This window comes from Lycorma delicatula, chromosome 4 (genome assembly GCF_047948215.1).
Source record: "Lycorma delicatula isolate Av1 chromosome 4, ASM4794821v1, whole genome shotgun sequence".
NCBI classification, from domain to species: domain Eukaryota; kingdom Metazoa; phylum Arthropoda; class Insecta; order Hemiptera; family Fulgoridae; genus Lycorma; species Lycorma delicatula.
In genome coordinates this window covers 11,932,956-11,959,818 of record NC_134458.1, presented here as the reverse complement: position 1 = coordinate 11,959,818, position 26,863 = coordinate 11,932,956, and the positions used below count along the sequence as shown (strand labels likewise).

The 26,863-nt window shown below is 36.3% G+C and overlaps 1 protein-coding gene across 1 annotated transcript in view; it reads left to right on the top strand.

The window, feature by feature from the left end:
* LOC142323112 (adenosylhomocysteinase-like 1) overlaps positions 1-26,863 on the top strand; it is a 209,411-nt gene that overhangs the window by 166,737 nt on the left and 15,811 nt on the right. The window contains exons 10-11 of the mRNA XM_075362309.1: positions 16,099-16,264; positions 24,989-25,156. Of these exons, the coding sequence (XP_075218424.1) occupies positions 16,099-16,264; positions 24,989-25,156 (334 nt within the window). The remainder of the gene's footprint in view (positions 1-16,098; positions 16,265-24,988; positions 25,157-26,863) is intronic.

Sequence of the window (26,863 nt, the reverse complement as noted above, 5' to 3'; positions counted from 1 at the left end):
TCTGTTCCGACCAATGCAGAAGGGTGTGTTGCTGGATACATGCCGCTTGGTCCGCCGGTACATCACAAGCTCGAGCGATAAGATAACGCCTGTTCTTGAAGAGCCACCTGATCGTCATCTGATGGAGCTGCAGACGGGGGACAATGGCCATTAACATCTGGCAGTTCATAAATTTTTATGTCCGGTATTTTGTCTTTCATTCATATATTTCACCCATAGTATTCAATAGTTCATGTTACCATAAACAATGCATGTCAGAACAATAGTTATAGCTCCTGCGATTTGCCTTTGGGCCGGCCAGGATGCTTTTTACTGGGCTTGCCCAAGAGAATAATAATAATAATAATGCCCTGAGGTAGATAATCCCCACGTCCGGAACACAACATCTACGTTCCACGTCCAGGGCGGCAACAGCTGTACTCACATACATTACATATAGCTGGCTAACTGGGTTCCGAGTGTTGTTCTCGGATACTTTCATTTTCGGCCGAATTACATCTACAGGCTGAACTTCAGGACTGGATTTCGCGGCCACCTGCAGGTACGAAACTTTTAACGATTATGAACATCGATTGATACCACCTTTAGAGCTGGCGATGTGGCGGCCACGGTCGAAGTTATTTGCAGGTATAACGGAGGCCTTTCGTTGTCCACATACCCCCCGCGATGGCAAGCATGTAGTTAAGGTGCCCATGTTTTTCGGGGCATGGGAGCACTGAAAACCTCGGTGTGTAGGGGCCTGGAGTCAGTGCAGAGACTACGCATTCGCTCTCTGCCAAGACATATGCCGGTTCCACCGGAGTACCGGAACGGACCTCCAGGGTTGGTAGCCCTGGAGTGGGGGTGTACCACGGCTGCTAGCCTTACTACAGAAGGGATCGTTCTTCAATGCATGTTGAACAACCAAACGTGGCAGAGGGTTCACGGAAACACCCTCGCTTAGAACCGGCCGTTTCGCCTCAGGCGAAAAGCCGAAAGAGTGCTGAATCTAGGCGTATTGAGGTTGAGGCAAGAAAGAGGTTACAAAAAGCTTTTTTCAAGAACAACGTACCGAAACCTAAATACTTAGTGATCACAGAGGAATAAGGTAATTTCTCGAAGGTGAGTCCTTTCCTCATCGCTCGAGAAATAAATAAATGTGCTGGAGGCCCTTTTAAGGAAATTAGAAAAACTTTCACGGGACTTCATGTAGAGACTGTAAATGATATACAGTCTCAGAAGATCCTAGGGCTGAAAAAAGTAGGAGATTTGGATGTACGTGTTGATCCCCATGGCACACTCAACACCTCAAGAGGTGTTGTGGTCTGTCGGGATCTTTTAAATTGTTCGGAGCAAGAGATTGTAGAGGAACTGGCAGCACAAGAAGTAATAGAGTGTCGCCGATTGAACATGAGAAGGAATGGCCTTCCTTCAGCAACTCATGTTCTCACATTTAACCGGCCTACCTTGCCGGATAAAGTAAGAGCGGGAATGCATCGGTTGGATGTGCGGGCATTTGTCCCACAGCCAATGAAATGCTTCAAATTCCAACGTTTTGGTCACACCGCTCTCAGATGTGAGAGACCACAAATATGCGTGTGCGGCGATGAGTTGCACGAGGGGGAGCCATGCAAAGAACCTCCTACATGCATTAATTGTAAAGGAACGCATTCTTGTAGATCCAGGAACCTTCCTGTCTACAAAGACGAGGTAGCTGTGCAGGAAGTAAAAACCCTGCAAAAGGTCAGCTACTTCGAAGCAAAGAAGATTGTTAACACCCGCAGGCCTAGAGCAACAACAACCTATGCTCAGGGTGCGGCTGCCGTTCCTGTTCCTGCTCCAGTTGCTGTCGATGAAAGTCAACTCATCAGTAAACTTGCTCCGACCTTGGCTAATATGATTGAAAGAATTATTGATAATAAAATGAAACCTTTCAATAGTAAAGATCCTATAAAGCCAAAGATATTAGTACAGCCTCCTGAAGATAAAACACCGAAAGTTGCTCTTGTTCTGAAGAAAACGGACACCAAAGCAGAATGCCAAGTCCGTCTCAGTGAGATTCTTGATGACAAGGAAAAGGTGATACCTACAGAATCTGTTTTTGAGGCTCCCAAGCCTCCTGTAACTGAAGTGGCCTCTAAGCCTCAGAGGCCACAAAAAGTTTCACAGGGGGGACGAGTGTCCCCCCTTCCATATGCGTTGACCGGTGCGACCCCCGTGTCTGGGGTCGGCCAGGTTGCCGCTCCACAATCGGCGCCTGTAACCGGTGCCGATCCAAGCCCGTCGTCGTCGGCGACTTCGGTGGTCTCCTATTCGGAGACCGGAATTCCTCATCAAAGTCCTACGTTGAGAATTGGCAATGATCCAATACAATACAAAGAGAATGTGAGATTTTTAGTACTAGTATTGGATAAATCCCTTACGTGGGGATTACACATACAGGACTTGAGTGATAGATGCCAAAAAGCTCTAAACATTATAAAATGTTTATCGAACATTACCTGGGGCTCAGATAAAGAGATATTATTGAGATTGTATAAAGCATTGGTTCAATCTAAACTAGACTACGGATGTATCGTATATTCATCCGCTAGAAAGTCGCATTTAAGAAAGTTAGACGTAGTTCATAATAGCGGAATAAGAAATGCAACAGGCGCTTTCCGCATAAGTCCGGCGAATAGCCTAATGTCCGAAGCCGGAATAATGCCACTACATTATAGAAGAGAGATCCTTTTGTTAAGATATGCAGCAAATGTATGGGCTTTCCCTGCTCATATAAATAATAAATTGTTTACGAATCATCCTATGGTTGCAGTATATGAACACCATGCTACCTATTCCAGACCAGCCGGAATTAGGTACCACGAATTAAGAAGAAAATACGAAATTGCTATACCAGAGACACTAGAAATTTCCACAAGAGAAATACCGCCATGGCTCTTGCCAGCGGTAAATGCTAGGTTGGATCTCTCTCAGGGAGAAATAAAAAAGAAACCAGCAGTTATCATCCAACAGGAATTTTTGGCAACCGTCAGTAGTTACAAAGAACATATTAGAATTTATACTGACGGTTCTAAAACCGAACATGGTGTTGGATGCTCTATATATATAAATGGAGATGCCCATTATTGGAAACTGCCAGATATGGCCAGTGTCTACACAGCAGAACTTACTGCCATTCAGCAAGCTCTTCGATACATAGAACATTATTGCGAAGAGAGAGTGCTAATATCTTCCGATTCTCTTAGTGCACTTATTGCAATTCGGAACAAGAACATTAAGGATGTCCTAATTGCAAACATCCTGTCCATTTTATACATTCTAAATCAACGAGGACAGCGATGCGTATTTGTATGGATTCCAGGGCATGCTGGTATTACAGGCAATGAAAGCGCAGACGAAGCTGCCAGAAAGGCAACAGTCTGCGATAATTTAGATGCATTTCCTGTAAGAGTGGCAGACGTTAAAAACCGTCTAACTAACATAGTAAGAAACAAATGGAGTACTGATTGGAGAAGATTAAATACCAAATTAAACTCTGTAAAAACTTCTCCATATAAATGGAAAAGCGACGTGAAGTTAACTCGCTGTGAACAAGTACCTGTGACCAGACTTAGAATCGGTCACACGCGATTAACAAATTCACATTTGTTAACCGGCGAAGAGAGACCAATGTGCGGTGTTTATAATAAAACACTGACAATCAAGCATCTAATAGAAGAGTGTACAATAAGGACCTCAGAAAGAGGTTCCGTCTAAGAAATGACATTACTGCTGATCTGGATAATGGAAATGAGGAAAAAATAGTTGCTTTTTTGCACGCCAGTGGACTTCTTAGTAGTCTGTAAAAGTTTGAAAATTTTAAAGCTGTGTTAGAGAATCTCTAAGATGGAAATTTTATATGTATGGGAGTCTCGAAGCGTGGCACGTGTAGTGACGGGAGGTAGCCCTCTTGCTTAGGCCACCCTGGCTCGTCTGCATTCAAGAGCAGTGAGTCGGAGTGGGTCCAATGATGGCATGGGGGACCCTCAAGGATGGACTGAGGGCGCGAGGCTATGGGTGGGCGTGGTGCATGCCTGTAACCTGTTCATAAGGAGGAGTAACTGCCACGGCACCCTGGCGCGACTGATATACTGCTCAACGGCGGTTTCTGGCCGCCTCGAGGGTACTTAAACAAATTATAAATGAGACAGGTGGAAGAAGAAGGAAATGGTATGGCATGACTTACAATTTTTAACTATATGTTCTTTAAGTTTTTAACTCAAATTTTAATTTTGGGGCCCTTTATGCGTTGTATCTGTCTTTGTCGTTTTGTGTCTTAGTGTTTTTATGAAGTTTGTGTTTTTAAATAAAATGTAAGGGCCCTTTACACCCTTACATATGACGATCCTGATGGTGATACTAATTTCTTTCTAAGAACTTGACGAGGGCCTTAGTAGTCGATGCCCGTAAAAATAAAAAAAATAAATAATAATAATAATAATAATAGGCATTATAATAGAAAGAAATGGTATAAAAAAGTAATGAAGTAAAACTAAGAAAATTTATGCAATATTGAAAATAGTTTTATCAATATTTTTATGAAGTGAAATGAAAAACATGATTCTTGACTAAGAAGAGGTTTATTTGTATACATTGATTGCAGTAATACATGTGCTTCTTTCGTATTATTCTCTAAATTACTATTTTAAACAGAAGTAAGTTTTATTATAAAATATGATTTTATTGAATTAAAACTGATATGTTACAATATTTCAGTCATCAATTTCTGACTGAGCTGCTGTCACCTGTACAGACATTTCTGTTATTTAGATAAAAATAGTTGACCTCAAGTGTCAAAGAGAGAAATTTCACTGAATTAATAAATGAATTAGCAAAGATTGTAATTGCGATATGTATTTTATAAAAAAAGGTTTAATACTAAAATAAAACCCACATATACCTTATACTGATTATACAGGTATCAAGGTGTACAGGTATCAAGATTGGAAAAATTTTTTTTTTTTTTAAATGATGTATAAATAAATTGTTTGATTTTTTACGTTAAAAAAATGAACTTTATTAAATATAAATAAAAGTAAAAATATTCTTATTGTTTTTATACAAAAGAAGGGCTTAAATTGAGAAAAATTCAACTAGAAAAACCTAACAGTTTAAAGACAACTTTAATCAAAAACATACGAAGAATCAATTTCTGCCCTTTTATATGTTCAACCATTTACAAATTATCTTGATCATTATCATGATCAAAAGCCTTCCCCACATTGATGAAAGCAATATCGGTTTCTAATTGAGATTCCCATCTTTTTTCAATTATATGTTGCAAACTAAAAACATTGTTCATATAAGATTTTCCTCTTCTAAAATCATTTTGTTCCTCTGACAATTGAACCTCAGCAATCATTTGTACTCTAGTTATAGTGATCTTAGAATGTATTTTGTATACTGAGTTTAATAAAGATCTATTTATAAGTTCAGAGTTTAATAAAGACCTCTATAATTTTCACAATTATTACCACTCCCTTTTTTGTGAATTGGTTGCACTTCAAAGATTAACCATTCCTGAGGTATCCTCAATTACAACCATCACATGTTGATCAAATGAAGAAATCTATTTTTTTAAAGAGTACCATTGTATTTAAATAATTCTCTATTAATTTGATCTCCACTCATCTTCATATTCTTAATAGTACATTTAATTCCTCCAAGATGATTAAATCCACCACTGCTGATTGAAAATCACAATCCATACCAACCTACTCTACATCAACTTCATGACACTCATCATACCAAAGATTACTAAAATAATTTAATCCTTCCTGTTCTGAGATCATTTCCAATTTCGTACCACCTTTCTCCTCTTTATTCAATATTTTAAATGCATAAGCCTGTCCCTGTCAACCACATAGATTATGTTCTAAGGAGTGTATAACTATCTCATAGCTATTTCTATGAGCTGCTTGAATAGCCCTTTTTGCAGTATTTCTTCTTCTTATATAACTGAAAACCATATTCATGTCTAGTCTGCAAATATCTGTGATACACTTTTCTTTTCCTCTATTACCATTTCCAAACTCTCATTCCAAATCTCTCTTCCTTCCACCCTTCACGCATTTACCCAATGTTTCCTCTGCAGCTTTCCTAACAGCTGTCTTGAAATTTGCCCATTCAGTTTCTATATGTTCAGCAGTGGGAGTTGCTGACAAATATTTATTCAGCTATTCTGGTACAAATATTTTACACTGTTCTCTTCCAAGAGATTAATCTTATACACTAAAGTTTCTGCTCTTTCTTGTTTCTTATTTCCACACGGTCAATACCATTTAGCATAAAGTTTAAATTTAGATATCACCAGGTATTGATTTGTATTTAATTCTTCTCCTCCACAAACATGCGTGTCTATAAGCATTTTGTTTAATATAGAATTGACCAAAATATAATCTATTAAAGATCTCATGCCTTTTTTTCCCATGTATATTTATTAATGTTCTTCTTCTTGAAAAAAGTATTAGTTATCTTCAAACCACTCATCACAACCCAGTTAATTAGTCACAGTCCACTATCATTAACACAGTTTCCCCAAATGTGCCAACTGTGTTTGCTATTGGCCTATTTCCAACTCCTTCCATTAAAATCACCAGCCACCACTATGAAATCATTTTTATTTACACCCTTCATTTCTTTTTCCTAAGCCAATATAAAACTTCTGACTATACCATCCTCTGGTGTGTACACTATACACTCCAAATAATGTGATATTTCCTCTTAATATTTTTAGCTGCATTTTAATGATTTTCTTGCTTATAAAATTATAAACTACAACATTTGAGGTCAATTTGGTAGAAACAAAAATGGCTGTCCCCACTGCAGCTATTTTATTCTTACCAGTACCTGAATATATATCAAGTAATTGCTCATCCATTTAGTACCTTATAATTTCTTCTTCATTTATATAATAATAACAATATTTGTACATCTCAATTCCATTTCATTCACTAATTCTTCTTCCTTGATATTAATCCCCCTTACATTTCACATCGCTATTCTCAATTCATTGATAACAGCAAATTCTCTATCTGATGTTTTGCGTTTTGTCCCAAATCATGATTTATTTCATTTTCAACTTTTTCAACCAAAATTCCTGTCCTAAATCTTAGGCTCTTCTGGAGTTAACCAGTTAGAGTAAACTCCTCCAACTAGGTTACAAACCTAGCACAGGGCAAGTTGAGTGATGGGACTGCCATCTACAAGCATCTGGACCTGCTCTGGGTTTACTTCAGAGACCCAACTCCTAGGTTCTTCCATTCTCTTCACCGTTGGGAATATTACTTCCTGTTCTACCTTTGAGACCACTTTCCCTCAGCTCTGCTTATTTAATGATGGCACATACTCGCCATGTAACTACATCATGACTTTTCTTGGAGGTAACCTTGCCACAGATTACCCCATCATACCCTCAAATTTGGTCGCTTCGATCCAGGACTGCTAATTTGGCTAAGCTTTATTTGCAGCTAACCTCTATATCTGGAGGTTGTTCACTGCCATCTGTGACCTGCTTGGTACCTGAGGCTTGCCCTCTTTTCATATGTCAAATACTAATAACATTTAGAAAAAGCTTCAAGAAAGGTATTGGCATGTAATTAATCAGTCTATACTCTAGAGGGTGTTTGTTATAGATGTATATAAAAGATGGAGTTAGTCATTTTATTGAAATATAATTAAGAGAAATGAAGTTACCTCTTGTTAATTTAACTTACAACAATCCCTGTTTTCTATTACAAAAAAAAAATGTTTTATTATGACTACGTAGAAAAGAACTTTTAGAAAGTGTAGGTGTATAAATTGTTTTTTTACGTTGTTTGGATGTTTTATTTATCTTATTACCAGTATTAGTTTCTGAAAAATATCCCAAACATTTTGTAGAAATTTTGAGAGTTTTTGCCTTGCTCTGAATTACTTTTTTTTAATGAATTGTTAGTAAAAAAAAGTATTTAAAAAACTGATTTCATCTGTCATTTTTAAAGGTATATTGGCCTGTAACCCCTAGAAAATTGTTTGTTATTTTTCATTACAAGTCACTAGATCTTCAAGAATATTTTTTTTATCATCATTAGGCTGAAGGAAAATGTTTTTATTATTTTATCCTTCTAATAAAACATTAACTTATGAGCTTTATTAAAACTTTTAAGATTGTTCAGCAACTTTAGACATGTTTGTAGAATTGACAGCCACATTTTTGTGTAGGTTATTAAACAAAAAAAAATTCTGTGTGTATTAAAATATAAAAATTACTCATTGCTTTCTTTAATAACTGCCCTTTTCCATGATTTTTATTTTAATTAGCAGTTGGGTATTTGTACTTTATATTATGCAGTTGTACATAAAATAATTTAAACATTTTTTTAGGTATTTCCCCTCCCAAAATAAAATAGTGTATACTTTTCAAAATTTCCTTATTATTGATTATAGCTTCTATATTCAAAAATGTTTTTTTTTAAAGATTATTTTGTATCAATTTTACATTATCTCAAGTATAAAAAATATGAGTTTGATTGATTGCTATTGAAACTGATTTAGTTAACTGGTGTTTTGGTTTTGCTATGGTGTGCTTATTCTTTCAGCTTCCCTGACATTCCTAACCTCAACTTTACCATTACTTGTTTTTTGCGTATTTATGGAAACTGGATTTTGTACGCTAATTAGAAGAAAGGTTCAGGCTGATTCTGTTTCGAAGTCAGGTCTCCATCAATATAATCAAAAGAATCATGTAAAATATGTAAGTCTTAAAACCCCTCTTTAGTTCTTTCTCCACCTCTCTGAGTGGTATAGAAATATAAATTGTATAATACACAGAAAAGAGTAATTAAAAGATGTTAATTATCTAAATTAGTATCTTTAATGTAAACAATTAACAGTAACACTTCATTAAGAGAGGTATGTACACAAAACATGGCTGCTTGTTTACCAATGATACAACATCTAAAAACGTTAACTGCTAAAAATAAGGCTTTGCAGCAGTTCAGTTTATGTTATGTATTATTTGTTTTATGATAATATAGTTTTATTACACTTGTTCCATGATTATATTTTAAAGCTGCATGGATGTACACAGTAACATATCGTAAAAGATTCCTCCTCTGAAATTATGTTAATCAACTGATGAGATATATCTTTGAATGTCCCTGTTTGACAGTATATTATTGGTTGGTCCTTTTTTCATTGTTTTAATAAGATCTATATCAGATGGTTTTTAAAGCATTAAATTTCAACACCCAAAGTATAATCTTTTTCTGATGCTGCTATTGGTAGGGCATGATTGTCTGCTTAAATTGCTTTCAGAAATTTGGCAGTCATATTTAATTTAATTTTTAAACTAAAAATAAAAATCTGTTATAAAGCTGAATTGTTTTTATTTTGGATTTCTCTCTCGCTTGAAAAAATAATAATTATTAAGGATACCTTTTGAAGGATAAAAATGCATTGTCTTCTTTACAGAATTTTTTTTAATATATATATAAATTACAAATTAATCTTATTTGCTATCTCTTCTCACTCCTATGGAAATTTCATCCTTCTTACTTGCATGTTGGTTAGTTTTGGGCTTATCATTTATAGTTAAGCAGTATGTTATTTACTACACATATGATTAATATTTTTGCTTAATGCTTTGGGTGCTGATGGTTTACTATTACATAGGCCATGAAATTCAGTTAATGGCAGATAACATAATGTAATATAGATTTTAACACTATTAATTCCTCTTTATATTAGTATCTTGCTGTTTCTTACATTCTATTTAATTATTTTTTATTTTGAAGTAGTTCTAACAGCTACTTTAAAATTATATTGACTGAACGATAAATCTAATAAATTAAAGCAATTTATTATATGGTTGTTCTTCATGTGTTTACACTCATGTAAACATACATTTACATATGTCTGAAGTTTGTAGTTAATTTTGATACTGATATTTTGTTTATTTCTCATTGTAATTAGGCTATTGTTTATTTCTCATTGTAATTAGGCTATTTTGTTTACTGAGATATACAGTTACCCAAAATATTGGATAATATTTATTAACAACAATAGAAAAATTAGATAAAAAACATATATTGTATTAGATGTCGGCAATGTAAATTCTAATTTGGATTCTGATATAAAAAAGTTGAATGATTACACTTATTTTTTGTTGTGTTGTTTTAAATTATGAAGTTTTTTTATGTTTTTTTAAAGTAAGAAAAAATTTATTAGAAAAAAAAACAATTTTTTAATGGATCATTTAAAGTGGAGTCATGTCTCAGGTCACTACACTCAAAGTGTCAATTTTCAACATGATTTTTCATGAGATTTTAATAATTGTGTTCGTTTGATGTCATTGATAAAGCTGATTTCACTCATTTCATTTGTTCTTCTGGGTTGAATATAATAAATGTTATACAGTACTATAAGATTACTGTCTTTCTGCTGGAAAATATATAGGGTGTTATGAATAATCTTTGTATGAACTAATTCAGATGCCTTCAGTGTAGTAATAATAGTAATAATAAATTAACTGTAAATAAACTGATGTTATATTTAATAAGAAATGAAAATAAAGATTTATCATGGGAGTATTGGAGTATTTATCATGGGAGTAAATATTCCAAATTGGTTTTGTATTAATCTAATGAAAAAATTTACAATTTATACACCATAATATTATTTAATTGTCATTTCTAATTTTTTAAAACATTAGTCATGCATGTTAATCATTAAAACATAAAAGAATGAAAACTTTCTCAAAACTTTTTAGGAAGTTATTAAGTAGTGTCATTTGAAAAATAGAAAATCAGAATATGTAATCATATCTTGAGTGGAAAAAGTAAAGTATTTTGCCATCTCCTTTTCTAATTAAAAATTTGTACTGCACTATTGTTATTTCTAATAGTAGAATATTGATAATACTGTTAATATTGTTGATAGTGGTAACTTCAGAATATCATAATGTGCAAAACTGTAAACAGCAAAATATAAATCATATCTGAAATAATAATGTGTTCCAGTACCTGAAAAAGATTTAAAACGAGCAAAAAGTGCTAGTTTAGTAATGTTTACTCTAAAAAAAATAAAATTATGTAATAAAAATCATCTTTATTCAGTAACGTATATCCTTTCCATAAAAGTTAGAAGAGTGCACCTACAGGCATAAACAATACCAATGTATTTTTTTAAATAATTAAATATTTTTGGTTTTTAGATTAAACAGTCTACAAGCTGCTTAAATATATATAAAAAGTCTGTAAACACCTTAATTTAAATCCATCTGGTAACTTTTTTCTTTGCATCTAACAACTCATTTCATAACCAAATTCCTTGGGTTATTGAGCAATTACTGAATAGTATTTCCCCAAGTTTGCCATCTTCCATTTCTACAGTAATATGTATTAAGTGTTTCTGTAACAAATGTAAATATGTGAATTTTTAAAAAATCTTATTTACTTCACAATGTTAAAATAATGGACTTTATAATCATTCCTTATTATGGGAACTTGATCCCAGAATTATTTTTTTATTAGTAAGATATTAGAATACAGATTTAAATTATCATATTTATAAAATATCTGAATATAGTTCAATATAAACTAAAATATGATGATGATTTTGACCAAAGCTGTAAAATACCCCTGTCTACTATAACAGGTAGGTCGTCCTTTCTCACTGCCCTCCTTTTTTCGTATCTTTCTTCCTCACCATGATTGGTTCCCTTCTTCACCATGATTGGTTCTGTAGGTGTGTAGGCCTGATCTTGCTAGGTTCTCCTTGTTGAGAATGTTGGGACCTGAAGAGTCAGTGTATCCTTGATATCTGGCCTACAGAGCAAGTTAAGATCTGTGATTCCTGTCAGCTGGCTAAACAACAAGCCTAATGACTGAAGTGCTTATTTTAAAAGACCAACTTCTTAATAGCCTTTAAACATAGTAAATGATTGAAAAATTATACTGCACTTAATTAAAATTGAAGCTTCACTACACCTTGAAATATTTTAATTTTTAAAAATATCCTTAAGAAGTTTTAATAAAAGCCACAGTTAAAATATCTTATTAATGAAAAGCATGGTACAACTAACGTGGTTATAAAGATTATGATTGTATGCATATTTTTTTTTGCTCTGACAGACAAAATTGCAAGTTATTGTGTAGTGTATTTGTAATATTCAAACATAAAATCTTTTATTTGATAACTACAAAATTAAAAGAAAAAAGGTTATGAAAAAAATGTCATTTTGCATTTTTTTATTATTTTTTATCTACATAATGTACTCACATGTTAAATTTCAAATGTATTAGTTGAGTAGCTTATTTTCAGTTTCTCTTTGGACAGATGTATGCTATGTTATCATAAGAGTTTCAATTGGATCCTAAAATGGATGTAGTAAATTATTTTTAACTTATTAAAAAATAAAGTTCTGTAATTTTTATTGTTCTGTTCATCTATAATCAGATTTTGATTTTTGTAGTCATCAAGACACACATCCAATGGAAAAACTTGCCCTTCCGTAGAACTCATTTCTATTTTTATAAAATACTCTAAAATGTAATTTATTATAAGAGCCACAGATATTACTAAATTCAAATACAGTGTAAGAATATTTGAGAACAGCAGACAATAAACACCTATTTCATTAATAATTATAATTGTGATGTTGAAATGTTAAATTACAGCTGGAATTTAAGAGTTAAACTACATTGAGCCATTTATGTGTACAGTAAGTACTGATGATGTGTCTGAATTAATTAAAGCAGACACACTGACGCTGAACATGACTACAATGCCATATATTCTGTATGAAATCATGGGAGATTGTGCTGGTGAGTCCATTGTGGTATGCTGAATAAAAGGCTCTTTTCATATATCAGTTGACTGCTGTACACTAGACTATATAATTTTCAATTTGAAATAATGTGATGTATGAAAACAGCTTAATTGCATGCATCTGCTTCATTTACTTGCATATTGTGAGAGTTAGTCTTTTTCACTATTTTGTCGCTATTAATATAATTTTATTTAGCATTCCATAAAGCATTCTAGTTTTATTTTGTTTGACAGTTTTTACTCATAACTTATGATTGTGTAACCTTTATATTATTTTTTTCAGTAAAAGTATTCAGTACTTAAAAAAAGACCAGTGATGATGATACTGATATATTTTTAAATATTTCTTTTAATAATTGCTGGGTTGATATTAATTGTAACTATTGTTTTAAATATCTTAATTAAATTTTATGATAAATTATTTTTATTGTTTATAGTATCTTACATATTCAAAAACTAATGAAAATTGAAAGGATGTTTTTTTCTGTATTGAGCCCTAAGTGCTCTATTAATTGCCAGAGTGGATCTGTCTTTATTATTATGGTAAACTTATTTACCAAGTTAAACCTTTTTTATTAATAATAAAATTCATATAAAGGAAAGCCATTTAGTTATATTCTAGATTCAAACTTTGATATTTTGTATGTTTCATATTAGAAGAAAAAATCCAGGCATAAAATACTAGCAGTATCCTGAAATGTATGTCCTGGATATACAGGGTAGAGGTTTGGGTTCCATATATCATATGAAATATTAATCTTTCATTTGTGAAACTCCCTAGATCAGAGAAAGACTTATGCTGAGAATTTCATATGCTTTTATTACAGAGTGCTCTTTTTAAAATCTCAATAATTTACTAAAAGAAGAAAACAGAGGCATAATGTCAACTTTTCTGGTACGCTCAGGTATTATGCTTCATAGTCAAAAGTAGTTATTTTGTTTATGGTTTAATAGAAGTTTTTAGTTTTACATTTTAGAAATAAAGCAATTAATTGATTTTTTTAACAAAGGTAGCACATTTGAAAATATAAAAGCATGGAAATTTTTATTAGCATTAGACTTACTGAATGTTGTCTTAACCAGGATCTCAAACACCAACCTACCTAGCTGATTTTTGTGCTCCTTAAGATAAAATGTTATGTTTTATCATTATTTATTTTTATAGCAAAGACAACTATGATATAGCTTGCAAGATATAAACTTTCTTAAGGTGAGGTCTGTCTATTATACATTTTTGGGAAAAATAGCCCCTGACTTAATTTGAGTTGGACATCCTGGTTTACATGATTGATATTTAGTGGTTCCAGTTTTTGTATCTTGACAACTTATTTTGGTTTTCTTTTTTAAGGAGCCCCTACTAACTAAAATATTGAATTTTAGGCCAGATGTATGTAAGCATATTTAATAATAATAATAAAAGTGTATGTAATAAGAATAAATGTTTAGTTTCTTTATCTCAAAAGTTAAATTTTCTTCATTTACTTATCCAGTATTAGGTTTGACTGATGGAACATAAATGCCATACTGACATGGCATTAACCAGTTTTATATTAACTCCAATTTTTGGGTCTGCTGCTTGGCTTCTTTGCATTTACATTCCAACTTAGCATATTCAGTGCTGTATGATGGAGGGGTTATTCAAAAAGCGTAACTAGTATTTGCTTGTCAAGTAAAACCAGGCCTTGTATTCCTGCTGAAATTAAATTTAATCCATACTTTTCATCATATCAAAAATGGTGTGTAGTAGACCTTCAGTGATACTTATTTGAAATTTTTTGAACTCTTACTCCATAAAAGTTTGTTAACAATTTAATAAAAATCAATCTGTACTCTTCTTCCTATCCATACACTGATCCTTCTATCTTCTACCAGTTATCAGAATCAAAATATTTAAAACCTTTTTACCACTTAAAGTATGTCACCTGTTTATTGCCTTCCCTTTTTTTGTAACTATCAATGTTGTAGTCTCTTCTTAATATATACTTTTTTATTATGTAGAATAAAAGGACAAAACTGAAATAATAAATTTATTTTATACTATATTACAACATATAATCATATGAAGTCCAGAAGTAAAAGTCTTTATACACTGTCTTTATTTAAAGTTATTGACGTGTGTAAATTTTTGAATATTCTTTTATAAATTAATGTTACCATTTGCAGAATATCTGTTTTTTCATAAACTTGTGAAAAAAAACATAATAAGTGTTTACACCCTTCAGATTGAAAGCCATTCTATGGGAATCTGACTGAACAGTTTAGCTGGATAATTCCATATGCATTATGAACTTTCTGCCCAATTAGTTCAATATAAAGTTATTTTAGTTAATAATGTACCATTTTCATCATGGGTAAAGATGCCTCATTCTCCTGTTACAGCTGAAATGGACAACCATTCCCTGTAGGAGCCCTAAAGCACTACTTTAGGTAGGTATATTTTTTGTCTCAGTTTACAGTCTATAGTAGATCATCTCTTTCTCATTATCCAACCCGTTCCCATGTCCTTGCTCGCTTCTTTATCAAAATGTTCTGTAGATTCTTATTACCAGATATCTACTGGATCCCTTGCTAAGGATGCAGAGACACTATATATATATATATATATATACTACTTATTTTGGGATTCTGTGGAGGTGGCTGAACCAATGTAATTATATGGAGACTGCATTTTCTGCCCAGTAACTGTACGAAAAGCCCAATCTGGGGTTGAAGGAATTATTTGATAAAGTCAGACTCCCTAGCTCTTCCCAAATGTAAACAGTATGTTCATACATGAAAATTTAAACATTTTGATTAAAAAAGGTTATTTTATTTTTAATGCAATATTTATAGACTCACATTAAATCTTTTTTTGAAGGTTAAAAAAATTATAAAATAAAAATCTGTATTATGACATCAATTGCCTTCACAGCTAATTTATTATTAGACTTCAGAAATATTGTAGGCACTCTTATGTTAGAAGGTATAAAATATAATTACAGGCTTAAAAAAATTTTCATCAGTGTCTATGGATAGCAAAATATTTGAATTCTAATTTGAGTATGTTATTTTTTATATAAAGTAATCTATTTAAGATCCTTACAATCGTTGTATTAATTGTGAAGTGATTTTATACAAGCAGGTAACTTGCTTATTATTTTAATCATTAAAAAAAAATTATTATGTTTTTCTTAATATTATTTGATTGTATACTAATAATAGCATTTTCCCTATAATTTTTTACCAATGATTGGATTTTTTTATAGATGTTCATTTTTCTGTTAATAGCATGGATGGATTTCGTGTTGTTAAACTGAATGAAGTAATTCGTAATGTTGACATAGTAGTCACTGCTACAGGTAATAAGAATGTTGTGACTCGTGAACATATGGACAAAATGAAAAATGGTTGTGTAGTATGTAACATGGGCCATTCCAATACTGAAATTGATGTGGTGAGTGTAATTTATAAACTCCTACATTATGTGTAAGTTACTGCTTATTATTTTGTCATAATGAAATGTGATTGCAGAAGTTTGGCAACCTATTTTAGAGATAACCTATATACAGTGGTTTTCTTATATAAAATAAAGAAAAAAGTTCCTATAAACATTAGGTTGGAAATGGTTTGTTTTCTCATTAGCCGCCATTTTGTTTATTTCACTAAATAATTTTTATCTCCAGAATGGTTTGACTAATTACATTTAAATTTGGCATGGTAGACACTAAGATAAAGACCTGTTGTTAGAAAAATAAACAACCTTATCTAATAATATTTTTAAAACGGCAGCAATTAAAAATTTTTAAACACAAATAACACGAAAAAGATAAATTTTATTAAAAAAACCACAAGAGTCAAAAACATTTTCTTTTTTAATTTCAAACAAACTAGCAGACTTGGTTTTCTTACTTGCTTTGTAAAATAACAAAGTTACCAACGTTGTTGGTATATCATTATTTACATAACAGGATATTCGAACTAACTCACCACAAAACTTCATTTGTGATTTTACAATCATCTGTTATTAAAAATAAAAAACAAGAGATGCATTAAAATCAAAGTTTTATTAATCAGCTGTTGTATTATTTTTTTTAATTATTTAGAGCTGTTGTTATTGTTTACATTTACATTGTTAAAAGCACTCAGTTTGTTGGCTTTAATATTATTTAAAACGGTTTGATATTCTGTCGTGAGCAGAGGGATATGATTTTTATGTATGGACGAGCCAATGGTAGTGGTCAGAAAGCAGTGTGGTTGTATTTGTTTTTTCCTAATTGGCAACAACTGAATCATCACACATTCACTTTTTTCAAAAGCTTTCTGAGACTGGAACTCTGCACATTAAAACAGAGGATCAAGGAAGACCAAGGCAAACAAGAACAGTTGTTCTAGAAGAAAACATTTTCAATAGCATCGTAGAAGATCCACATGTAATTACTTGACAGCAAGGAGATATGCTACAGGTAGGACATTCAACAGTGTGGAGAGTGCTGTACAAGCAGTTTTTCAATCCATAATTCATACAGCGAGTTCAAACACTTACTTCTACCAGACACCTAGCTAGAATCTTCAAGCAGATTACCTAGCTAGAGTGAATTTTTACCAGTGGTATCAACATCAGAATGCTGATCCCATATTCACTGCTTCAGTGCTGTATACTGAAGAAGCTACCTTTATGAAAGACTGCATTATAAACATACATTTGGTTTGCTTGGCATTTCTCCCACCACCACCCCATTCGGTCGCCCTAAAGCATAAGACCGAATGTCTGAGCCACAAACAGCAATTGAGCCTTGAACAGTTTAGCAACCAGTATCCTAACATAGCTCCTATATCTTACCCAACAGCATGAGCAGACTAAGCGTGGTGCCACACACTATCAGCTTATTTGTCCCAAACACTCACTTGTCACATATTGGCTAAAATGAGTAGGTGCAACCCATCAACGAATAAAAATATATATGACATCCATAATAAAATTTATTTCGTCTAGGCAGCAATTCGCTGCCACACCTTGTTTGCCATGTGGTTTTTGTGTAGTCGCTTATGCTGACAACATGCTGCTACTGATTGAAGGGGATTCACATAATGAGGTAGAGTTCTGAGTTGTTCGTGCTTGTGACACACTCCAACTGTGGAGTCTCCAACATAAGATGATTTTCAGCCCAGAGAAAACCACAATGATGTTGCTTAAGGGCCAATTGGTTGCTTCCTGACGAATCCGGGTTCAGATGGCTGGTCTCCCCATTTGGTACATTATGGCTCAAAAACACCTGGGTGTTATCCTTGATGAGAATTTTTGGTTCAAGGAACTTCTACAGTATGTAGCAAAAAAGGTCGCTGATACTTTTCATGGAATCCGTAGTTATTCATCCTGATTGGGGGTTGAAATACCATACCAACCATATCATTTACAAAGGTGTCAGTGAAGCTATTATGCTGTATGCTGTGCTCATTGCATGGCTTTTAGGTATTGCGCGGACATTTTGCTGCGGGTCCAGTGACTCCTCTTGCTAGCTGTTATAGGTGGTTATAGAACAGTCTCGCAGGAGGCTGTCTGTGTTATAGCTGGAGTCAAACCAATAGATATCTTGGCTAATGAGCGTAAGGACGCTACATTCCCAAGGTAAATAACCTATTGACGTCAGAACGAAAACAGGAGATTGAAGACCGAGGCATTGCGTCTTGACAGGTCTGGTAGGACAAATTCCCCACAGGTCACTGCATGCATGGTATATTTCCTATAGTGTCTGATTTAGGTGCAATTGGATGGGTCTCACCAATAGGTATATCACACAGTTTCTCTCCGGGTATGGTGCCTTTCAGGTGAGTTTAGCTAGGTTTTGTTTGGTGGATTCGAGTCAATGCCTGGATTGTGGGACTGATGATATAGTGGACCATGTCCTCTACGTCTGTCCCCTATATGAGGTCGAACAATTACGAGCTGTTAGGGAATTTGAGAGAATACATTCCTTTCTGGATCTCCGTATTAACTGGATGATCCAGGAGGAGTGGTCTATAGTGGCTGGTTTTCTTCACGCCCTTGCGGTGTGTAGGTCTTAGGTCTGCAGAGGGAGTTTAATCGAGGTACTCAATCATGTAGGATCCCGGGTGGCTAGGTTTCTGGCTTAGGCATTGGGTTGGTTGGAAATAGGAGCATTGGCATCATACCACGGTTACATTGGTATTGTTTGTGATTCGCTTTGGAGCTTCCACTGGTGGGGATGGCTGTGCCGCCGGGGTATGGTAACCTGTGCAACCGGGGGCATGGCTTCCCTTCGCCAGTGGACACCATGTTTGGACCAGGTGGGGTGTGGGGTTTGTCCCCGGCTCCTGCACAGACCGGAATGAGGTTACGTTCCCTTTGTTAGGTGACCTAAATTGGTCGACTTATTTGGGTGTAGCTCGGAATTCTATGTTGCATAAGACATAATTTTGATTGGTATGAGTATAGCAGTAATTTAACTTTAAACTCTTTAGTTTTCTGAGGCATTCACAGTAACAAACGGTGCTGTCAAATCTCGACTAGATGCGAGGTTCACACTTCCTTGTTTTCGGTTAGTTATTTTTAGGGGATCGAGAAAGGTTAGATGTGAAGATGTCTGTTTGAAGCCTACATGAAGGCGAAATTTGATATGTATTTTACTGATGCAAATGTCTGTCGAGGCATTTACATTGGTGGCATCCCAACCGAGACCTGGCTGATGACTGTGAGATGTAATCATTTAGAGCCTCAGGACTCGGAACGATGGAGGTGGTGTGGCAACCGGTAACGTTAGAAGGTGGGTGTCTTCCCCTATGGGGTTGGGATGCCACACCTAGGTCGCTAAATGCCAGCAAGTACCTTTCCACCATTTTATAGAACTTGGAGCCATAATAATTGGCTGATGGTCAGCCATACTCAGGTTTAGCTTCCCGCCGAAATAAGGTATGAGTCTTTCCCTTAAACAAATTATGGATGCTGGTTGAACAAAGCAACTGCATCTAGAAACTCCCACACGGTCCAACAATGCGGCTCTTGCCACATTGACTTCTGAGTGGTCAATTATCCGCTTGAACTCTAAAGTTCCAGGGGGGGGCCTGGTCTCTGGCTCCCCCCAGAGCAGGGCAGTCAAACATCAGGTGTTCATTTGACTGGACCTCCCCACAGACGCACAGCTTATCAGCTGCCAGGCGGAACCGAAACAGATATTGGCTCAAGTTAGCGTGATTGGTGAGCATCCAGGCACCCATTGCTCTTAAAAACAAACTCGAGGTATACCATCCCACCAGATCCTGTATAAACTTATACAAGGATCTTCCCTTAATCGTGGTGTCCCATTCCAGCTGCCATGCTTCCATTGTGAGGCTCTGCACGAGGGAGATGGGCAACTGAACAAAAGTTAGATCCAGTGCATTGTGATCACCGTTCCACTCTAGTACTGGCCCAGTTCGAAACCGTATTCCAAATACCTTGGGCTCCTGGCCTCTTCACAATCTTCACATGGCTGCCTGAATTTTCACCATTAAATCAATTGGAAGAGCCATTCGCAGTACGGTGATAGCCTCATAGGAGGTTGTTTTAAAAACACCAGGACATACAATTAAGGCTCTGCGCTGGGCACTCCTTAAAATTTAAAGAAGTGCTGTATTCATATCAAACCTATGCACTGCGTAAGAGATCATACTTTCAAAGACACCTCAGTACACCGTATACATTTGACTACCTGTAAACCCATAGTCTTTCCGAGCAATCCTCCTAAACTTGCGCATCACGAGACGGCGTCTGCCACTACTTGCCTAATGTGGTTGCTAAACAGCAACTTTTTATCAAACAAAACATTTATGAACTCTACCTCGGACTTGTCTGCTCACTTGAAAAGCATAAACTTTGTCCTGGGCACAGAAATCTTTAAATTTTGAATGTCCATCCAGCCCTCTGTGTTTGACAAGGCCACCTGCGCCTGGTCTTCTAGCTGTGGTCATGAATTACCACAAACTAAAAGGGAGACAGTCATCAGTGAAAGCCTGGGCCATGACCCCTTCTGGAAATGTCAATCCCAGAAATCCATAGAATACCAGATTCCACATCAGGGGACCGAGAACGGAACCCTGAGGCCTTCCCCTGGTAACGTTTCCACAAATTGGTAATTTTTCCACAACTAGGTGCATATCCTTAAACAGATCGGAACGGTTAGACAAATAGTCACATACCATGGTCTGCAGGGCTATGGGAACATTGCGGCGTTCCACATCATAGAGGACAAAACTGCAACACAAGGAAGGAAATGCTGCCTAAATGTCTGTAAAAATTGCCAAAACATAATAACAGTAGGCGCTTTCCACCTCGGCAAGAGCATTGAATATGTGCATTGAAGATTGAGCAGTGAAGTCATGCTGGCCTCAATTTAGAACCAGCTTTTCAAGCAACTTGCCGATTACTGGCAAGAGGCTGATGATCGATAACTGCTGACCTCACTCAGATTCTTTCCTGGTTTTAAGAGCACCCTCACTAAAGCTACTTTCCAACAAGTCAGGGAGCAGCCCTCAGTTTAGGCACTCCGAGATCAGCCTGTCAAGCGGTTCTCTTTTGACAGGCAGCAGATGGAATAATATATCCGGGTCAGGTTGGTCATTCCCCAATGCCTTTTTCAGTGCCATTCGAGAAACCACCCCGGTCTATATCAACGGGATCCATAGTCCGTACGCCAGGGAAGGACATAGCTCCGATCCTAACGACGACCTCTGCTTCACCTTCCTGAGCACCTGGAAACAGAGTATCCAGGAATACCTGGTAAGTTGGCACGATGTTAATGTGTCCATTAAACGACCACCAAACGCATGGAGTCTTGTCAAAACTTGAGTTTGGCTTCATTGATGGCATGAACATACTCATTACGGGCGCACCGGTAGATCCGCAGACTCTCAGCGCGCACGTCGTCAACGATAATCCGCGTTAGAGGGCGACCCTGTATTTCTCTTAGCGGCCCTTTTTGTTTTTTTCTGCCTCCCTCCTGGTGAGAATCCGCAATCAAGCAACTAATACCCGCCCCGGAGGAGTGTCTATCTGACTCAAACGGCCTCCCCACTTATCGGCTGTACGTCCGGCATGGCAGATCTACCCGTCGGTTCTGGATCGTTTGCAGCCTCATGCCTCTAACCCATAGCAGGAGGACCAGGCTACTTATGCTGTTCACGGGTCTCCTGCCTTAGGCCGGGTCTCTCTTTGTTTTTTTTTTTGTTATTACAGTTCCCACATGAGAAAGTCTTCCTCCTTTTGTTTATCGCTTTTGGATCGCTTCTCGGCCTCTGGGCCCGCGCTGTAAAACTTGTATTTACTACTTACGGTAGCGATATATTGCTTCAACAAGTACAGCGTGCCTACGTTCACGTCGTCGGGGCTGACAACGATCAGTGGCTGTCAGTCAGCCTGCGTTTCTGTGGTGTTTAGGTAACACAGCTGCGTAGTGTGTTGTAAAAGTGCCACTGTCGGCTAAATAAGGACAATTACTTTGTTTGAATCGTATCCCCATTTTCATAGGTTCGTGAGGCCAGTAAATTTATCTGATCCTCTGGCAGTTTCGGGAAGCGATTTCGCTCCGACCTCGCCGGTGGTCTATATGAGGAACTTTTAAGCATTGACTTTTTCGAGTGGGGTTGCGTGACAAAAGGCGTCTTTGCTGGGAATAACTAAGCCGAACGCTCACCTGTCTTGTGGTAGGTGTTACGTTCATTCAAACTGCAGCTGTAGTGCCTGGCAGTGCAGTTTTATTGTTTTAATAAGCTGCGATGGAGCAATCCGGGGGAGATTGCCTCGAGGACTTGGTTGGTTTAGTCAAGGACTTGGTCACCGGTGACCCCTTCCTGCCGAGAAGGTCACTAGGCAGGTCTCCGTCGAGGCCATGGTCCTCTGTTAAGGAGATCACGGAGGTCTCCACGAAAGGGGAGCCCCTACCCTCTTGTGCACCGCTGGATTGCACGAAAAATACGGCCAAAACCTCTGCTTCGAGCTGTGCGGGAAAGACTTCGGACGGAACCGTGCAGAAAGAGCAAGGCAGTGGAGGGCGAGCCAAGGTTGAGAGGCAGCTCCTTTCTAAGTCGAGGATGGTGGAGTACAGCGGTGCGGTGGTCGGCTCTGTCCCGGAGGACTCTGGAGCGAAGCCTCACTTAAAGGGGTCTAACTCAGGATCCGGAGGGGTAGGGTGGATGGAGGGTATGCGGTCCTCATGGACCAAAGTATCCTCAAAAAAGGAGTCAAGGATTTCGGTCGAATTTAGACAGCTGGTCAACAAGTACCTTTCTCAATGTTCCTTGATGGTCTCTGAACTGGCGTTGAAAAACGAAAACCCCCAGGGCGGAAACCGAGCCCTTGATTCAGTCGTTTCTCGACTGTCGGGCAAGGTGGATCAGGTGGTGGAAGGAATTAAGGACTTCATACCGGAAACGGGGAGGGTCCTTGGCGAGATCCATACTTCGCTGAAATAGGTGGGTGGAGAAGGTGAAAAAACCAGTCTCTTTCGCTGCGGTAACAGCCGCACCGGGGCCTAAGCAGGTTAGTTCCTCGCCACCAGTCCAGGTGCCGGCTATCAAAATTAAGCGGGCCACTGTCAAGGTGGTCCCTGTGACGCCTGGTCCGGGGGCTTCGTCTGCAATGATGGAGGTGACCCTGAAGAAGGTCTTGGACCCGCAGAAGGAAAGGTTCCATATTTCCCAGGTCACAAAAACAAGGGAACATGGAATCGTCTTAGAGGTTCATGGAGGCCGACGTTCTTAGGAAGAACGGACTGAAGTATCAGTTGCTGGCCGAGCGGAGGCTGCAAATATTGGTCTACGATTTGCCAAGGACAACGAGGGTAGAGGAGCTCGAAATCCTCAGGACTATGGACAGTTAAAATCCTGTGTTGGATATGGCTGTCGACGACTTCCTCAAGGGGACTAGGGTGGTCCGACATTTGGGCGGAAAGAGGCCCCAAACAGCCACTGGATAATTGAAACCTTGTCAACGGCAGGTCTTGGTGGCCTGTGGTCGGCTGTTCCTTGGGTGGACCTCTTGCAGGGTTGTCGACCATATAGAAGTACCCTGGTACTTCTATATTTACTTCAAATTTCAAGGCTTTGGTCCCGCCCCTCCGCGGTAGAGCACAGTTTGGGATGTGTGGTCATTCCGCCCTTGCTGGGCACAGGGCAGTTAACTGCCCTAATAAGACCGCGCCTGCAAAGTGCACTCCCTGTGGCTTGGTGAAAGGCTTCGATGCTGGACACCGGGTCGGGGGCAAGCAATGCAGATCGCATGACATAACCCGGGTGAAGATCGTACTCAATACGGCGTATGGTGACGCCTGAATTGGGAGAAGCTTTCGAGGACGGTCGTCACCTTGTTGAACGCTTGCGCCTGGGGCAGTTAAACCTGCATCATTCCCGGGCAGCCATCAATGAAACCATGAAAACCGTTGAGGAGTACGAACTCGAGGTCCTCTTTGTCCAGGAGCCTTACACGGTCGGGGATAGGGTGGTCGGCTTCCACGGGGTTGATGTTATTCAATTTCGTGGGGGATGGCCGCTCTCTGCGATCGTCGCCGGCTCGGTCCCGTTGGGTGTCTTCTGGATGCCCCAATTTTCTAATGAGCGGTTCACCGTTGTGCGAGTCACTAGGGGTACGCTCGATGTCGTACGTACGATGTCGAGACATTTGGTTTTCTGCTTTAGGTTGACTGAATGGGGTGGTGGCGGAAGAAATGCCAAGCAAACCAATAATCCTCCTTTTGTTTGAGGACATGGGTGACGTAGTCTTCCGTTCTCTGTCAGTTCCCGGCATCATTTACCATATAGGCAACAATATTACGTGAGGATAGAGAGGTAATAATACGGAAAGTATTAAAATGTTTGAAATTATAAATGCCTGTCTCAGAAACCTTTCGTTATGGGGAAAAACCGGTATGTGAATTCTGGATAAACAAATACTATCAGAATCACATATTTTTCTTCCGGAAACAATAAAAAGTATTTTTTGTTCCTTAGTGTTATGTGTTTAATGAAAATTTGTATGTTTTATGAATGAGTAACCTGTTGAAACAAAAATCTGATTGGCTAATGAACCAAATCAGTAAGTTAACTAATCAATCGTTTTAAAAGAGTAGAATAATATATAGCATGTCATCTGTTTGTATCTGTTAATAATCACAGTTAATTTTCAAAACAGAATAGTCTGAGAACACCTGATCTAACATGGGAGAAGGTTAGGTCGCAAGTTGACCATGTTATCTGGCCAGATGGTAAACGTATTATTCTGCTTGCAGAAGGTAGACTTGTTAATCTAAGTTGTTCCAGTCTTCCTTCATTTGTCGTGTCAATAACTGCAGCAACTCAGGTAATTTAATTTTAAATTAGATTCATATTCATAAAAATATAATAAATTGCTTGAATTATTGTTAAAATTGTATTTTAATTACTCATATCTGTAATATAAATAAAAACCGGGTACTGGATAAGGTGCTGAACTGCATTCCTTACAACCAATGGTTCCATGAAACCTCAAATTCTTAGAAAGTAACATCCTGAAAACCAAAATGTGTCAAGTGAATCACCAAAAGTTAGAATGCTGGGAACAGTTCAGTCCATGCTGTTGATAGTTTTTAGTGTGGTTAATGCCAAACATAGCCGATGCCACATAAAAAACAAATTGTAAATAAATTAAAGAACCATCAAATACAATGTTAATTGAACAGAACTCACTAATAAGGTATCATTTTCAATTTTAGATTGTCATTATCTATGTTTTTATTACAATTTACTTATAAATTTAAATCATTAAGCTAAATATTCCATTGTTTATTACTTTAAATTTTAAATCTGATTCAAAATGGTTGTAAGTAAGTTTTATTAAAATATATGTGTTTTATTAAAAGGTGCAAAAAAAAAAAAGAATTAAAGTAGTATAGGTTTAAGAGGTTTATTTACTGAAATTCTAGTCTTCTTCAGAGTATTGGATGCATTTGTCCCAACATTATTCTCACTACTAGTAACATTTTTGGAATTCATTGAGTTAAATTGTGTATGGACACAATTTAACAATTGTGTAAAACACAGTAGATCATGGGATCTACTGTGTTTTTCAGTTCATACAAAAAATGATTTTGTTTAAGATATTTTTTCTTATTACATGGAAACAAGGAAAAGTTCCATGGGGCAAAGTATTCTTTTAATTGTTTATTTATATATATTTGTTGAATGCATTATCAGTAAAGTTTTTATTGTGGCCAATTTTTTTTCTAAACAATTAATTTAATTTAATTTTTTATTTCTTCATTAGCATTTCTTATAGATATTTATTGAGCTTTGCACAGTTAAGCGCAGAAAGCCTTATTATTCAACTTTCTTCTTTTACTGAATTCATATGTCTATAAGCCTGGATGTTCTCTGGTAAAGATCTCCAGCAAAGACCCAATTTTCCCAAATTTCCCAATTCTTAGAAGAAGATACCTATGTAATAAATCAGTTTTTCAATATAACACTATATTTCAATATAACAATATAACACACATATTAACAGGATGTACAGTTTGTACAAGTTGTAGTTTATAGCATCGAATGTGGTTTAATGAACAGTGCTGCTGTTAATGTAGACAGGAGGCAAGCTGAAAAAAATATTAAAAATTCATTCCTTCACTATAAATGCTCAGATATTTGATATTGAATAAAAATAGTGCAGAGCTGAAAATTTAAATTAAGATTGAGTTCTATTAAAATAATTGAGGTTTGCTGTAAAAATTATAATACTTGTATATTTTATAATATGCAAGTGATTTGCATTCTACCAAGGTTAGTATATAAATTTTTTTACATTTTACTCATATATATCAGAGCATACATTTTATTCATTAATAAAAGAATACATTTTACATATACAGATATTTTATATGCATAGTTTACTTATCTTTGTACATAATACATTCATTGTTATATAGCATTTATCAGTTTTATGCATACATAGTGTTACCCATATGAGTTGCACTTATACCTATCAGAGTTATTCATTTAGTGTGTGTATATATATATGTATCGATGTATATCTCAA